Consider the following 17,568-nt stretch of genomic DNA (forward strand, 5'->3'; position numbering starts at 1 on the left):
AAGACTAAATTGATTTATGAAACAAAACAGTTTTCTTCATGATGAATATGAAAGCTAGAATTTCAAGTTAACTCAGGCATTATATACTGTCTATTCATATCATATGAATCATATGATTCATATTATACAAATCATCTATTACGTTGAAAAAATCCTACCAGGTGCCAGAAAATAGTAAGCCGAAAATAAAGAAGTAATATTTCTCATAGGCTGAACAATGTTAATAATCCCCTCCTTCGAAAGACTGGCACATTCAACAGTCTCACCAGAAATAAGACATTTACTTCGTTAGTATGTTAAACAAACTCTCCATCCAACATAATTCACAGGTATATGATACAATTGATTTTTGTCCTTATTTATAACTACATAACTTTAGAACTATATTTGCTTTTCTTTCAGAAATTTAAAGTGACATATACTTCATTCTTTCCTACAACAATTCCCACAAGGTTGGGCTTAGGGGGACTGACCCTATATCACCCAGTGATATCCCATGGCTTAGGGCTGACCTAAATCCGAATCCTTAACCACAATACCCAATTTGCTCTTTTTTTTTGAAAAAACAAAGACTTACCTTATAAGCTCAATCACAGGTTCCCACAGTGGACTAAAGTTGATATAAAGCATTCCCAGTAAATACCGAAGAGGCACCTAGAATAACAGGCTAACATGTTTGCCTTTTTCAAAATCACCACAATTACATATTCAACAAGATCATTGGCCACAAAGATATTCTTCTTAAATACCATCAGTATATTAATATCCAATGTGTTAATTTTGTTAATTTTCTTAATTTCTAATAACAATTGGCATAAGAGTGGACTTTTATTCCTGAAATCTTGGGCTACATATATTATATCCTCCTTTATTAGCTACACGTGTAGTCACTCTTGTATCAACAGCTTAGAAGTTAATTCTTAATCAAATTTTGGATGACATGCCAGCTCATACTAAACCACTTGATATACTGTGATTATGGACTGTGATTAATGACTCTTTCTTTCATCCCAAAGAGTATTTCTTTCCATGTTTAGCCAGCTAGTATAGTAACTGAAGCCACAATACCGCCAAATGCTCTATGTAAATGTGGTCTGTGTTACAAAGGGAAAATTGCACTGAATCCCACATCCGCCTAGTAGTTTTTACAATACTGAGTGCCCTCCTGCAAAAATCTGACTAATTTAACAGTCATTTGGTTAAGAAAATAAAAATAGTATTTCAGACTTTATAGAAAGATAAGCTACTGTAATTAAATAAAGATAAATGTCTTTGCCTTAAAAAACAACAGAATAATTGCCCTTGATTTGAAACCTAATTGCTAACATAAATTAATCATCAGCTGATACCGGCACATAACCCCAAATTTATCTGATCAGAAAATAAAAATAAAAATGGCTATCATCTCTATATTCCATGGAAATCCTGAGTGTGAACTGATTTTATTACTCATCACGTTATTAAAGCCATTATGATAATATACAAAAACTGTATGATCTGCTGGTAGGAAAATGCAATTATGCTGAGACTTTTGACAAAAGCCACTTTTACCTCCTGCAAAGCTCCCTCGGGGATCATGGAGCACACCAAATCATGTCTCAGTTTACTCAGGTAGAGCAGCTTCTCACGATAATCATTGATATTTGCTGGCACAAGTTCAGCTTGAAGCAACATACCAAATAACCCCACATCCTTAGCAAATAAGAAAAAGAAATGCATGAGAAATTTCCTTCAAAGCGAAATGCATTCCTAGCTTATTTAGCAGAAAGTTTCCTCATTGTTGCTAGAAATCAGCTGATAATTCACTATGTCAAAAAACATTTGGTGAAAAGAAATTCAGTGCATGGATATGAATAACATCAAATATTGTTTTTAGGGGAAAAAAACCTCACCCTAAAGTTAAATCAGAGCTCTTCCTAGCAATTCATTATTGGTTTAAATAAAAAAAGAAATTCTACTAATGTATAAAATATTTTGCAGGAATCAAATCTTCACCAAGTGCAAGCTCTAAATGCACCAAAAATAATGGCATACCAGCATTCAGAAATATAAGTTAGCAGCACAACTAGACCTATACTATGGTTTATCTATCCCTGCAATTTTAGCAGTTTTAGGAACACTAGAGAAGCCTCTTTCCACATGAATGCTGTACCATTTGTTGCACTAAATTATAATTTGAAATATTACCTGAGTTCCTGTTGAAAGCAGGTCATCAAAACGACTTAAAATCCGTATGGTTAGCAGTCGCACCTGTTCCAAAGATATCATGCTTCATTAATTCATTTAATAATATGTAAGCCAGCAATAGATAAACTATGTCTCCAAATATTTTTCGCTTCTTTTTTCATGACCTTTAGCCAATATCACTAAAATTAGGGTTTTTTTAAACTTCACATTACTTGGATAAGAATAGTGTATTCCAAATACAACATATGCATTTCTTTCCTGTTACTCATCATACTTAAATAGAGGGTTGTTTTTTTCTGACAACTGATGTATGGTCAGTCAGACTAATAATTTAATTTATATCAAAATCTGTTACATCAAATATAGACAGAAGAAAAGAAAGTGGAAGTCAATATAAGGAAGTAAAAAAAAATGAATATCCATTTCTATATTTTAACGAAAGTGCAATATAATAGTATCATGGAAAAAGTAATATAATTACAAATTCTGACTTCTTGGAGAAAATATCTAGTTGATAATTTATGTTTAAGGTAAAATGGATGGAATCATATTTTAATAGGAATTACAATCTACAATCTCATCTTCTATACCCCCCTCAAACTGATTTTCTTGCAAATAGCTATCCTTAAGATCTGTGAATGTGATTACAGAGATTTAAAAATCCTCCAATGTTTGTTCTGTGTCCTGATTTATTTCTTTTGAGTCATTGCCAGAGACCATTCTTGTTCATCTGGGTAGTGCCAGAGGGGATTCAATGCAAAGAATTATGTATATAATACTAATTGACATCAGGGTGAGAACACAGTAGATGCCACAGACTGCTGATTGCTTTGCTGCAGTTTTATTGCTCATTCTGCAGCAGTGACTCTTTGTGAAGCAGGGAAGAAGAGTGGAAAAGTAAAAAAAGAAAAGAAAAAATAAGTTGGAAATTGGCTTACTTTAGGTATACTGGAAGAAATATTGAATTGCAATTTAGAAAATAATTCCATCAGAGTCTCTTTAGACAAGTGTTCGTGATAACCACACAATGCTAATCTTGTAAAATAGAGATCAGCCATCAGTAAGGCAGATGGTTCTGAGGGAAATGTCCTGAGGGAAAAAGAAAACAGTAATCAGTATATATTTTAAAAGCATGAATTTTTCCTTTGTTTTTGTCTTAACCCCAGGCTTTCTATAATAATCATCTTGCATTCTTAGTGATGTGGTACAGAAAAAAGGTTGGGTAGACTGTGCCATTTGTGCAATGAACATGAATTTGGGCAAACTCTTGGAGAAAATGGAAGGCAGGGTGGCCTGGTGTGTTATGATCCATGATATTGTGAAGAGATGGTCATGACTTAGTGACTAATGACAACAGAGTTGGGGATAAGGAAAATAGGTAAAGGTACCTGGACATTAACTGGCCAGTTTTAATGGAAGGGAGCAAACGAGATGTCAAGCCGGCTCTAGCACCTTCTAAGCATAGAATCTTGTTCTTCAAAGAGCAGTTGAGTATGATAGCCTCCCAGAAGATGGAGGATAAATTCAATCCAACTGTTAGCAATAAGCAAATATAGCAGTTCTGCTGTCTGCTTTCAAATATTTAAGATCTTACCCTGTTTTACTTAATCTTAATCCTTACAATACCTCTATATAGTTATGATGTTTTATCCCTCATATTGCAAATTTAAATGACAACACAACATGCTTGCTTTAATGCCTTCTATTAAGTTTACGCCAGGGTAAAACTACACTTTATTATTTGCATCTTAGTCTTTTTTATCATTTTACCACACTGGTTCTCAGATTATCAGTAACCTATAGAGAACCCATGTCTTACAGAACAATTGTTTTATCTGTTGCTCATGATGCTGACTACTCCCTCTCTAATATGCACATCAGTGACAGGTAAGATGGCAATGACAATCAATCCTAAGCACAATTGATGACAAAATTAAAATAAAGCTCATGCAGCAGCAAACTCCATGAATCCCATTAAGGGATTCAATATAAGCCTCCAGAATTTTGCTCCATGTCATTTTTACCTAAAACCTCAAGCCCATGGGAACTTTAAATACACATGTTCACTTTTCTACTTTTCCAAGCACAGCTGTATTGCCAAGGATCCTTTACAATAATTGGAATTTCTATCATGAAGTATTTTTTCCCAGTAGTCTGAAAAACTGTCTGTGATTATTAACCCTGGGGAATGCATTTCTACAGGGAAAGAAAACAGTCCCATCTCTACTGTATTAACATGGAATAAACACCAATTGTGTCTTTTACATGTTCCATGTAAAAAAGGAGTTTCAACAGAGGTTAAACTCTAGGTCTAGCAATAAACATGTAAATATTAAACAAAAATATTAAAAATAGTCCTTGGCTTATTTTTTTTCAATGACCATTCTGGATTTTCTGAAAAAAATCCAGCCAATGCAGCATCTCCATAACCATTGTTGCAATTATGATTGCAATGGCAGCTGCAGGGAGCCATGGTAACACGATTGCTATTTGCGACCTTCCCAATTTCCTACAAAAAACTGAACAGGAAAAGTAGCAGAAAAGGCCACAAATCACTCTGCTAATTCCCTCCCACCTTTTTTTCTTGATTGCACCATCCCCTGGCTCATGCAAGACTTCACAGGCTCTCCTCCAGTTTCCTATGACTCACATGCAGCCTGCACCGGCCCTCTACGCCATCCCTGGCCTCTTCAGCCCAATGTAGGATCCCACGCCCATTACCTTGGACTTCCACCTCTTCCCACTTAACAACTCATACATCTTGGGGTTATCGCAGCAACTGGGACTGTCCAAGATTGCCATCACTAAGCGATGCAACCACATGACATAGTGCTTTATAACTTCATCACATAGGAGCAACAATCCCTGCACAGCTGTTTTCATATCCTGAGGATTACCTTTCATTTATTATATATACGTGTGTGTGTGTGTGTGTGTGTGTGTGTGTGTGTGTGTGTGTGTGTGTGTGTGTATTTCCTTGTCCCAGCAACTTCAACCTAGTTTTGAGTAACAATAAAGAATAAAATAAGCTAACTTCAGCTAGAGTTGCTATTTCATAGGGAATTTTTTTTCCTATTATACATACATCAATAAAGTCTTTATACGTTCCGCTGGTAACATATCTAAAATTTCCAAGGATTCCACTAAACCAAGAAGCGTACTCACAGCTTGACAAGCCACAAATAAGTTTCCTGAGAAAATGAAAAACAAATTGTTTTATAGTCAATATGCCCATTTCAGATATACTTTAAAAGTTTTAAAAATAAAATATTATTTCAATTTCTTACAAAACATGCACATCACCTGCAAAATACCTGTTTTTATATAAACTTACAGAAAAGATAGATAAATATGAAAAAATATTAACTAAATTTCATACGGTAAATTAAATGCACAGCAAAAGTCTAACAAATTGCTTAGATAAGAACCAAGGAAGTATGATTATCAAAGAAACAGGTTTGAATAAGAAAAGCTGAAGCTAATCATATACAGAGAATAAGTACCAGATTAGGAAAGATTTCTTTCTTTCAAAGTATTCCATGCAAACATCTGCACATCAGTGATGCAGATGTATCTTTCTAGTATGCATCTTCCACAAAACAATAACGCACTTAAACAACCTTAATGTAATAATGCAATCAGAAGTTCCACAACAGTACCCCACAACAGAAATAAGTAGCTATAAGAACAAAGGTTTTCCCCATATAATCTTGTCCCTGTACTGTTATTTATTTATCTCAACTGATTAATACTGTATTAATACCACTTAACAAAAGCATTTAGACTTATATGCCACTTCCTAGTGCTTTTATAGCCACCTCTAAGCAGTTTTAAGCATATTGCCCGCAACAATCTGGGTCCCCATTTTACCCACCTCAGAAGGATGGAAGGCTAAGTCAACCTTCCATTAAAAGCAAACTAAAGCATTAAACCAGCAGATTAGGCCAATCAAACAAATAAAAATGTTTTAAAATAGAACTGCCCAACTTTTTTGAGGCACATTTGGAATTTTGAGAGCATTTTATGAGTATTTCAAAAATGAATGTCATCATGGTGAGGCTGATCACAAATTATCCATCTATTATAAGGCAAACAAAGCACTGGGCTGCAGCCCCCAAACGTTTTTCTAAGAACGCTTCTGGGATTCATACAGGACCAAAATGCAGAGTTGGAAATGCAGGATGTACTTGAGGTTAGTGATTATACTTGAGCAATCTGGCTACCTATTCATTTTTTAAAAATTAATAAAAATAGAAAAATTAAATTCAGTAAGGGAGGGAACTGGATGGTGCCAAGTAACATGTTGGCAACCGCAGTTACCTCGAGGGATCATGCTGGAAAGTAGTAGTATAATCTTTATTGTCATTGTACTTAAATACAACGAAAAGGCAAAGTTTTTTTTAAAAATCTGGATAAATAAGGGAGTCTCAATCCTGCAGCAGTCAAAATTAACCACATTTCTACAAAAGGGGGGGGTTGCGGGAAGAATCAGGGAGAGTACAGACTGCATTTATTTTTACTTTACTTACAAAGAAAGTACAGGTTAATCTAAAGAGCTAACCTTTGCAGAACTGTCCTTTGTCAAGGGCAGCAAAGAGATTCTCAGAGAATCTTGAAAACACTGGTGTAATTTTTTCTTTCACAAGTGGCCTGTCAAACATGTAAATGCAAACATAAGTTATAATTGTACTGAAGGCTAAGAATTAGTTTCTGAATTTCACCCTTGAACTGTGGTTTTATTTTACCCTCCCATGTACCCCAAATCACGAAAAAAGAAATAGTAGTGAATTTTAATTAAGGAGAAAGAAATTTAGAGAAAATTAAAGATAAAGATTCCCCTTGCACATATGTGCTAGTCCTTCCCAACTCTAAGGGATGGTGCTCAACTCTGTTTCAAAGCCAAAGAGCCAGCGCTGTCAGAAGACGTCTCCGTGGTCATGTGGCCGGCATGACTAAACACTGAAGGCGCATGGAACACTGTTACCTTTCCACCAAAGGTGTTCCCTATTTTTCTACTTGCATTTTTACATGTTTTTGAACTGCTAGGTTAGCAGAAACTGAGTCAAGCAACAGGAGCTCACTCCGTTACACGGCACTAGGGTTTTGAACTGCCGAACTGCTGACCTTTCTGATTGACAAGCTCAGTTTCTTAGCCACTGAGCCACCATCCTTAGAAAAAATTAGAAAAGAGAAAATTTGTAATTTGTTTGGGCCAATTTGAACTGAGAATTGTAACTTTATGTTTAGCTGTACCTTCAAAGCTGTAAGAAAAATGAAGAGTAGCAGATTAAAGGTAACATTGTAGATGTATCTAGTTCTCTTTACATGCAACTCCAAATTAAGATATCTATCTTGCAAAATTAGTGGGTCTTATTTCAAAAAAAGAAAGAAATTCAAGTCTATATTTTATATTAAATCTGCTAATTTGTTAACACAATGATTGTTAGCATGACTGCAAACAGCTTCTGAGTAATAATAGAGGAAGCAAGGGATCAGTAATAAATCCAGGAAATGTGCTCAGGTATCATTGGCAATACTGCAAATGACCTTGACTTTCAACCTTTGAATTTCTAAATAGTCATTTAAGCAGAAAAATATTTGGGGTGGGTTATTTTACTATTTCTAACTTCCTAGTTCTGGTTGATGTTGTTCTAGAAAGCAGAAGAATAAGTCCTGAGATCTACACGTCAATTATAATACATGTACTCCAGTATGTAGAAAGAAGCAAAAAATAAGCCAAGATGATTTATAGTTGCCTTATATGTGGAAGAACTACAAGGGCTGCCCAGGATTGTGAAATATCAGCTGTGTTTCTGCTTGTGGGGAATCTGATGCAAGACAGAATATGATCAAGCACAGTCTTCTCTTCTTTTTCTCCCATCTTCTTACTTCTCAAATATCTTCTATTCAGCCTAAAATAAAATTGAATGGATACTATAAGAAAAAGAATGGCGAACCGTTTTCTTATGGCGTGCCACAATTGTGCCCACACCTATTCAATCTGCCATATCCCCTGCGCATGCGCGCAAGACCTCCCCTCCCCCCGCGCATGCGCACACGACCCCTCACCAGGCTCTGGAGGCTTTCCTAAAGCCTGGGGGGGGGTGCGAAAACAGCCTCCACTGGCCCTCTGGAGGCCCTCTGGAAGTCGGAAATGGATCATTCCCAAACTTCCGGTTGGCTGATTGGGCAGATTTTTCACCCTCCCCAACCTCCAGAGGCTTTCCCGAAGCGTGGGGAGAGCAAAAAACGGCACCAATGTGCCAACCGGAAGTTCAGAAATGAACTTCCAGATGGCCTGTTGGGCCTGTTTTTCACCCTCCCCAGCCTCCAGAGCATTTCCTGAAGCCTGGGGAGGGCAAAAATGGCCTCCCCCGCTCCTCCAGGAGGCCAAAAATAAGCTGGCCGGAATTGATGGCTGGCGTGCCAGCAAATATGGCGCTGCGTGCCACCTGTTCGCCATCACGGCTATAAGAGTTACATCAAAATGGTTTGCACTATGTTATTTCAAAGTTATCAGATTTTAGCGATTATGCTTTCCACCTATGCACTAGCCACTTGCCCAACAAAGATCTCTCACATACATACATACATACATACATACATACATACATACATACATACTAATACAAAAAAACAGATTAGGTTCCTACACATTTGGAACTCTTAATTCTTGCTATTTTTCTTTATTATAAAAATTTTGATCTGGTTTATGGATCACTGGTTTTTTTTTTAATTTAGTGATATGCAAACTCATGCTAAGTAATAGTTAAAAAATAAGCCAAGCCAATATATTTATTAAGTATGAACAGACCAGTTTAGTCTAGTGGTTAAAGCACCAGGCTAGAAACCAGGAAATGATGAGTGTTAGTTTCACTGTTGGGATGAAAACTGGCTAGGTGACTTTGGGTCAATCACTCACTCAGCTCAACTCACCTCAAGAGTTTTTGTTGTGGGAAAAATGGAAGAAGGAAGGAGTATTGGGTATGTTTGCTGTCTTGAGTTACCGTATTTGTACAAAATAATAAAGGCAGGATTTTAAAAAAACTAAAAACCAACAACTGCTTTGGATTTCAACAGAAATTAAATTGCATAGTTCTTTCATTATGGAGCTGAATCAGACATGAACTTGCACTCTTGATTCTTAAAGGGTAATAATTGAACTAGAAAGTAGAAACACAACCTGAGAAATATTCTAAATGAATTAATTACTCATATAGGTGGTCCTAGATACCAACTGCCTTGTTTAACAACCATTCACAGTTATGATTTTAAAAAAAGCAACTTTATGACCACTCCTTGCATTTACAACCTTTGCAAATCTGTAAAGCAAAGGAAAGCTAAAGTAAGACAGTAAGTCCAGTTGTGGTTTCACTTGCAATCACCTCAATTGATCCCAATAGGTGCCCGTCACAAATGTGGTTGCTAAATAAGGCATTTTTAAAATATGAAATTATGACATTGACCCAACACTAAAGATTAATGCAGCAACACAATAGTGTTTAAATATTTGAAGGGCCAGATTAACTCTTTATCACTGGCTTAGAACAGCCCCGGCAATAGGTGTCTTCCACTTCAAATTGGGTTAATAGAAATGAATAATTTTTAGTACTGATAGAACTGCAGCAAGATGATGCTTCAATTAAAGTCCCTTCTGTTTTAAATGTAGTAACTGCAAAACAACTAAAACAAAATGGGAGTTAAAGAACCTTTATCGGGTGTTAAAACGGATCATTTGCTAGACCATCTAAGTTTACAAGTTCTGAGGAACATCATTTGTACAATTCCAGTTAAGGTTAAGGACATCCATACCCTTTGGTTGAGTCTGCAAAAACAAGGGGATATTTCTCATATGCCATTGATCCAACAGAGGGAGGTTCTGCTTTCTTTAGGATAAGTCTAGAGAGAACTGCTAAGGCCATTTGCTGGATCGCATCATCATCGCTGTAGATACAGTGCTCAATGTATTCAAGGAGACTGGGAAGAAATTGCTGAAAAGAAAAGGACAAGACAATACAGGTAGTCCTCAACTTACAACAGTTCATTTAGTGACTGTTAGAAGGTACAACAGCACTGAAAAAAGTGACTTATGAACACTGCAGCATCGCCATTGTCATATGGTAAAAATTCAGACCCTTGGCAACTGACCTATTTTTGACAAATGCAATGTCCTGGGGTCATGTGATAACCTTTTGCGACCTTCTGACAAGCAAAGTCAATGGGGAAGACAGATTCTTTTAACAACTGTGTGACTAAGTTAACAATTGCAGTGATTTGTTTAACAGGAGTGGCAAGAAATGCGTAAAATGTGGCAAAAGTCACTGAACCAATGTCTCACTTAGCAACATAAATTTTGGCCTCAACTATAGTCCAAAGTCAAGTCAAGGACTACCTGTACAAGACTTTTCAAGCTAGGACACAGATACATCAGAATCAGGAAGCCAATTTTCCACATACGCATTGAACTTAGTGTGTGCCATTATTTTTAATCTTCAAGAACGCTTAGGGGTGGATTTGGGGAGATATATAGAAAACAGATATCGTATATCTTCCAAAGGCTTCAAAACAGTTTTTTCACCATTTTAGCTTTCAGAGAGTGGGGAAAAAATCACAGTCATAAATGGCTGTTGTGTTGCTTTGTTGGTGATGCATTTTAGAGGGAATCTGGGAGTGGCAAAAACACTACTGGAAGGCTACAGGTTGCCCATCATGCCTCATGTGCAAGATTCACTATGTGGGCATCTAACATACCGTATTTTCACGACCAAAAGCCGCACCGGATTATAAGCCGCAGTATCAATTAACGTTAATTTTTCAAACTTTTTCCACATATAAAGCGCACCGGGTTATAAGCCGCACGTTTCCCGACGCTTCTGGACATCTGTTGCAGTCGCGAGGAGCGGCGCGAGGGTTCTTGGCGCTCCAGGGGGCCCCGGGACGGCTGGGAGAGGCGCGCGGCTTGGTTTCTCCTCCCTGGACGTCGCAGCGGCGGCCCCGGGCGCAACGATCTCTGTGTTTTTCGCATCGGGGCATGCTCTTGCAGCACGCCCCGATGCGAAAAGCGCTGGGATCGGTGAGTTTGGGGCTGCTGCTGCGACGTCCAGGGAGGAGAAACCAAGCCGCGCGCCTCTCCCAGCCGCCCCCGGGGCCCCCTGGAGCGCCAAGAACCCTCGCGCCGCTCCTCGCGACTGCAACAGATGTCCAGAAGCGGCTTTGGGGGCTAATGGGGATTGGCTTTCCGGCTCGATGGCCCCTGTCGTTTCTGGATGTCTGTTGCGGTTGTGGGGAGCCGAGGAGAGTGTGGAGAGGAGCGCGCGACGGTTCTTGGCGCTCCGGGAAGCGGGAGAGGCGCGCGGTTTGATTTCTCCTCCCTGGACGTCGCAGAGGCGGCCCCGGGCGCACCGATCTCTGTGTTTTTCGCATCGGGGCGTGCTGCAAGAGCATGCCCCGATGCGAAAAACGCGGGGATCGGTGCGCTTGGGGCTGCTGCTGCGGCGTCCAGGGAGGAGAGACTAGGCCACGCGCCTCTCCCGCTTCCCGGAGCGCCAGGAGCCGTCGCGCGCTCTTCTCCGCGCTCTCCTCGGCTCCTCACGGCTGCAGTGGACGTCCAGAGGCGACAGGGGCTATCGAGCTGGAGGTCCGGTCCCCATTAGCCCCAAAAGCCGCTTCTGGACATCTATTGCAGTCGCGAGGAGCAAAGCAGCTGGGAGATCTTTTTCCACATATAAAGCGCACCGGGTTATAAGCCGCACTGCCGATTTTGGATCAAATTTTAGGATTTTCAGTGCGGCTTATAGTCGTGAAAATACGGTATGTTTTCCTCCCTATTTTCTATTATTCATTTATTTACATTAAAAGTTTACACTGCCTGATTCCTAGCAACCCTATTGCTCAACTTCTTCAATCAAATCTTTTGGAGTCTTAAAAGCAACTTCAGGGAAGTGGCATTACTTCGCCATACCCTACTTGGTTTCTAATTGCAAATGTAGAGAGAAGCTAATAAGACTACAGAATACACTGAACAATTTAAACAAAAAAACAGGAAAGCTCCAAAAATGCTGTATTCACCCTGATTTTTACACCCTGATTTTCGCTCTCTTTTTTGAGGGAAAAAGATACATCTTATACTCCGAAAAATGCGCTAAATTGTAGACATGAGAAAATTTACTAAACTTCCTAAGGTGTAGAGGACACTTATTATTCAGGCTGTTTAAAAAAATTGGGTTCACTCTAAGAGCAGTATATAAGCTGGGCATGGGAATTCTGCAATTCATCTCCCACTAAGCTACATGCTCCACAAACTGTCATGGTAAGCACTACAGATAAGCCGTAAGTTGCAATCATTTGCTCAATGATGGTTCAAAGTTACAACAGCACTGGGGAAAAAAAAGAGTGTTCATACTTATGGCCGTTGAAGCATCCCCAGGGCAATGTGATTAAAATTTGGGCGCTTGCCAACTGGTATATATTTATGACAGTTATACTCAGCCTCATGTGATCACCATTTGTAACCTTCCCAGCTGACTTCCAATAAACAAAGGCAATGGGGAAAGCGAGTTCCATTTCACCACCTCATGATTCACTTAACAACTGCAAGGATTCGCTTAACAACTATGAAAAAGAGTTTGTAAAATGGGGCACCACTGCTTTAACTTTCTTGCTTTGGGCACTATTGTAAGACAAGGACTACTTGCATTCCCCAGCCTCAGCCCTACCTGCACTATGAGATAACAGTAGCATTCTCTATGAAATAGCCCAGGGCTTACTAGGATAATGAAGTGTATAAACCAAACCTGAAGTGCTCTTATTACTCACTTCTGTGAATGTTTACATACGCTGCATAAAACAAAACATGTCAATGTTAATTAAGTTCATGCATTATCTCCAAACAAGATTTTCAAGAATCTAGCAGCTATTAATTTGAAAGTTGTGAGCTGTGCAAATTTCATACCCAGGATATTCTTTTGAGATTTTTGATCTGGCATAAAGCAATTATTTTATTTTTTTATTATTAGCTGAAACACGAAGAATAGTATAAATATAAAGCTATCTCAGAACAAATAAATACAGCCCTAGGCACTGGATTCTCTTAGCCAATGGCAGTTGGATTTTGCATACTATAAACGCTTATAGGCATTTAAGCTTCTTTCCATATAATTCCGCATTAATTAAAACATGGGTGGGCAACTCTGCATTTGACATTGTTGGAAATGACTGCTTGGACTGAAACTCAACAATATACAGAGATGTTTCTTTTGTTTCCCCACAGGTGAAAAGGTGCTGAAATGGTTGCTTACCTTTTCAAATTGCTTCATCAGAAACATCTCTTTAGAAAAATTCAAAACAGAATACCATTCAAATCCCCCTCTGAAAACCTATTAAAAAGGGAAAAAAAGGACCGGTCCAGATTCAATATGACTTTTCCAAAGGACTCTGAAACTGATTCTGCAAAGTTTGCCCAAAGGTAATCATGTCACAAAAGTTAACACTGATTCACGAGGGGCATCTTTCGAGAATTAACTGTATTTATATATACAAGCATCATCACAGATCATACTAAAAAATGGCTGAACAAATCTGACATCTCAATATCAATGTCCCCAGTTCTTGCCCTCCTTTTTCATATTCAGGCACTGTTGATCGAGTATCCCAACTCAAGGGAGAAAACTAAAACATCTAGCTAAATAAATTTAAAACATTTACACATTTAAAATTTAAATAAAAAAATAAAAAAAACATTGAAAGGAATAATTCTCTTAAGACATAAACTGCAGATTTAATATTTGGCCAAACACTTGGCAAAAATCTTCCTATTGCTATAAAACCTAGTATTTTATTTAACCTGATATTTCCTCCACTGCACCTTGAAATGACACAATATTTTGCTGTTCTTGAAATACTTTCATGCATTTCATTTCTGCTATATTGACTGTGGTCTTTTATTTAAAATGCAACATCCCATAAATATGCAGTACTACAAAAAATGTTTTGCAGGAAAAATTCATAGACCAAAAAGTAGGATTGTTACTCCTCTTGTTCCATTTTCCAATGAGTTTTTTATCATTGACATTTCAGTTTTGTACTCATTTATTCTTTTCCATATATATTTGGGCAGTTTTTTTCAGTGAAAGTAAATTGGGTATAGTTAACAAATGGTTTCCTTTTGTGGATGGTGCACTTTACGTTTGATGAAGTAGACTACGATCCATAAACAATTATAATAAATTTCTTAATCCTTCAAGTGCCATAAAACTCAAATTCCTTAAATAGCACCTATTCTGCATTTTTCGCACAGTCAATACACATATACATCATTTCCATTGCTGAGGATAAATTAGTCATTTATTATGAGAAATATTTCAATCTATTCCAGAAAAATGCAAAGCAAACATTACAGTACAATGGGCATATGTTCATTAGATCACTAGTTTAAATAGTAATAAGTGCCTTATTACCTTTTCAACAGTTTCTTTCACCAAAGAATCAGGCAATAAGACATTCTCATGGAGAAGCAAAATAGAAATAACTTTAAGCAGGGAATCACAGCAAGACGCTGTGAGATCAGATGTATCTATTATTTTTGTTAATGTCTGGAATAGAAGAACAAATAATGATTTTCAAAATTCTAAGACATTGAGGCAAAATCAAAATATGTTTCAATTCAATATTATTGTTTCTCTCATTATTTCACATATACAGCAGTACTCATAAAAAGCCGCATAATGTGAAAACATAAACAAAATACTGTAATATTTCTTTCTACCAAAAGGTGTCTATAAAATACTTTTTCTCAGAAAGTTTTCAGCAGGTGGGCTGAAAATGGAGACTAAAAAAGAATGACAAATTTAAAATGATAATCCAATTGCATTTAAGATTTAGAAACACATTATGCAAGTGTGACACATTGCCTACATTTCTTTCAATGAAATCTTTTGTTCTAATGGCAATTCATTCTAGTATTATATGGTGACTAATTTTAGTGAGAATTAAGAATCTTTCCAAAATGGGTTTTTTAACATTTATTTCTGAAGCCATGAAGTTGAAAACATTTTTGTTATTCGTTCACCTGAAAATGTTGTCTTATCTGACACCTTATTCAGAGTTCCATTCTATCACATTGTGAGCTGTGCCTATCTCGCAATCTTTCTATTAACATGTTCCTCCCAGCTGTTTCTTCCTTCTGGAGCAATATTGCCAGTATTGCACAACAGTATAATAAGAGAGTCAGTGAGGTGTAAGAAAAGAGAACCACACATTTGGGCAGAGATATCCAGTTTTTTTTTAGGGGGGGGGAAGCAGGGTGTGCCAGGAGACTCTATGGCAAGGGGCGGGTTTTCTGGTCAGCTCCACAATTGATAGGGCTTTCAGTTAGGACAGATAGAGGAAAAAGGACGCCGTGCTAGGAGGAGATTCTATGGTAGGGAAACCAGATTTCTGGTCAGCTCTAATATTGAACAGGGGGTTCCGGTTAGGACCTTTGTGGCTCTTTGAGTATTTACGGTTGCCAACCCCTGACCTATACAACAATTATGCTGCTTGTCTGCCTTTCCCAACCTGGTCCTGGTTAAATATATTCACACTACAATAATTAATATTCCCAGGATTGTCATTTCAGTTTGGAAATGCTCCCAAGAGCATCAGATTAAAGAGGATTTCCTCATAACAAACCATGACCTGCCCCAATTTTTTTTTAAAGGTTAACCTTACCTTACAAACTTCTTCAGGTTGTGAAATTTTTGAGCCATATGCATACTCTACTATTATTAAGTAGACCTGCAATAATCTTTCCATTTGTTCAGAAGCTTCGCAACTGTTGTCCTTGGTTACCTTTTCTTGCAACGTAAAAACTGATTCCTGATTTTTTTTTTTTGACAAAAATGTATTCAAAGTTTAGATTAATAAAAATAAGATTCATTACGATTAATGAGATTCAGTGTTTATAAATTTTCTGGTTTTGTCTTCTTATTTCAGAGATAACTTCAGAAGTGGATAGCCACTCATTTCTACACGGGCATATGATACCAATAAAGAACCAGTCTTGGTGAGTACAATAATTTTGTTTATCTGAGGCTTTTCCACATGGCTCCAAAGCTGAACTATAAAGATTTCAACTTATACAGAAGCTGTAATATGTGCAACTCCAAAAGATAAATGATAATATTATAGTTATGGAGTCTGGCTCATCACTGGTGTCATCAAAGCAACATTATAGATGTGATGGATCCTGCCCTGCTACTCGCACCGCACTGCTTTATAACACTTAAATGAGGCTGGTATGAAAGCAATCTTGGAAAAAATACTATTTTTACCCAAGTTTTAGATGAGTCTGTAAACTTGCTATCTGTACATCTGCTTTATTTTTTCATCAGTTCAGCTTTCAGAACAGTTTTCCCCAAGCATAAGTCTACAGTAATTGGAACAACTACTCTCATATGCCCCAGGCAGACAACCATTTTGGGATGGCTTATATAGAATACTCCATTCTTTGCTGGAATACAAAATAATACTAGATCCTTGCTAGTTCAACATAAAATACTTTTCCTAAGTTTTTCATTATGTAATCTTATCACTAATATTAGGCTGAGAGTTGGGACTTCTCTCTGTATTTCAATCATCTTCAACTCACCTGCAAACATTTGAAAAAGGTATCAAAATGTTCTCTATAGATGAATCTAGCAGCTGATTGTGTCATTTGTTTGCAAACTTCTCCAATGGAAACCCAAGGGAGTATAACCTCTGTTTCTGTAACTGGTCCCATCTTCTTCAAAATTAACAATATGGCCTGCAAAAAAAATCTCAGATATATGAGGGCTATTTTCTAAATAAATTTTTTAAACTGTTATTGTCAATAACCTCTACAATAATTTGTTATTCTATGTGGGTTGATCATTACAGAATACAGAAATCAAAAAGTAGAGATATAATTCTTCCTTCCACAGCCATGATTTCTAAGAGTGTCCAATTCAGTATTTCAACTAATCAAAGGATAATAATTAAATATTGGATCAAATGTCTAAAAAGTTTCCTTTTAGTATATGGGAGAAATGAGCAATCTACCACACTTGCTCAATAACACTGCTGAAAGATGTTCTCATATGACCAGATTATGGTAAAGTGGTACCAACATAAGAGAATATTTGTAGCTCAGAGTTGACATGAGGGATCCTTGCCTCTAATTAAGTTCAGACAGTAACAAGGACCCCATATGGCAAGGGGGTCAACCTCAAGTCCTGTGGGCTGGATTCGGCCCACGGGATGCTTTATCTCAGCCATGGGCCCACCCTGGAAACAGTGAAGGACTGGCCTGCAGTGCCTTTCCCGGTGAAAATGGAGCTCAGGAGGGCTGCTCTGTTTTCGCTGGCAGAGGGTTGCAAGAGGCTG

At 37.7% G+C, this 17,568-nt stretch overlaps 1 protein-coding gene across 1 annotated transcript in view; it reads right to left on the reverse strand.

Moving 5' to 3' along the window:
• The window catches only part of UTP20 (UTP20 small subunit processome component), a 75,468-nt gene that overhangs the window by 49,649 nt on the left and 8,251 nt on the right, over nucleotides 1–17,568 (reverse strand). The window contains exons 8-19 of the mRNA XM_087723301.1: nucleotides 16,814–16,969; nucleotides 15,895–16,041; nucleotides 14,643–14,777; nucleotides 13,485–13,562; nucleotides 10,000–10,178; nucleotides 7,944–8,099; nucleotides 6,749–6,837; nucleotides 5,273–5,378; nucleotides 3,126–3,276; nucleotides 2,188–2,250; nucleotides 1,552–1,692; nucleotides 578–654 (exon numbers count right to left, since the gene is read on the reverse strand). Of these exons, the coding sequence (XP_087579427.1) occupies nucleotides 578–654; nucleotides 1,552–1,692; nucleotides 2,188–2,250; nucleotides 3,126–3,276; nucleotides 5,273–5,378; nucleotides 6,749–6,837; nucleotides 7,944–8,099; nucleotides 10,000–10,178; nucleotides 13,485–13,562; nucleotides 14,643–14,777; nucleotides 15,895–16,041; nucleotides 16,814–16,969 (1,478 nt within the window). The remainder of the gene's footprint in view (nucleotides 1–577; nucleotides 655–1,551; nucleotides 1,693–2,187; nucleotides 2,251–3,125; nucleotides 3,277–5,272; nucleotides 5,379–6,748; nucleotides 6,838–7,943; nucleotides 8,100–9,999; nucleotides 10,179–13,484; nucleotides 13,563–14,642; nucleotides 14,778–15,894; nucleotides 16,042–16,813; nucleotides 16,970–17,568) is intronic.

The sequence above is a fragment of the Thamnophis sirtalis genome, unplaced genomic scaffold (genome assembly GCF_051295495.1).
Source record: "Thamnophis sirtalis isolate CommonGarterSnake01/CBP01778 unplaced genomic scaffold, rThaSir2_p1.2 scaffold_9, whole genome shotgun sequence".
Lineage (NCBI taxonomy): Eukaryota > Metazoa > Chordata > Lepidosauria > Squamata > Natricidae > Thamnophis > Thamnophis sirtalis.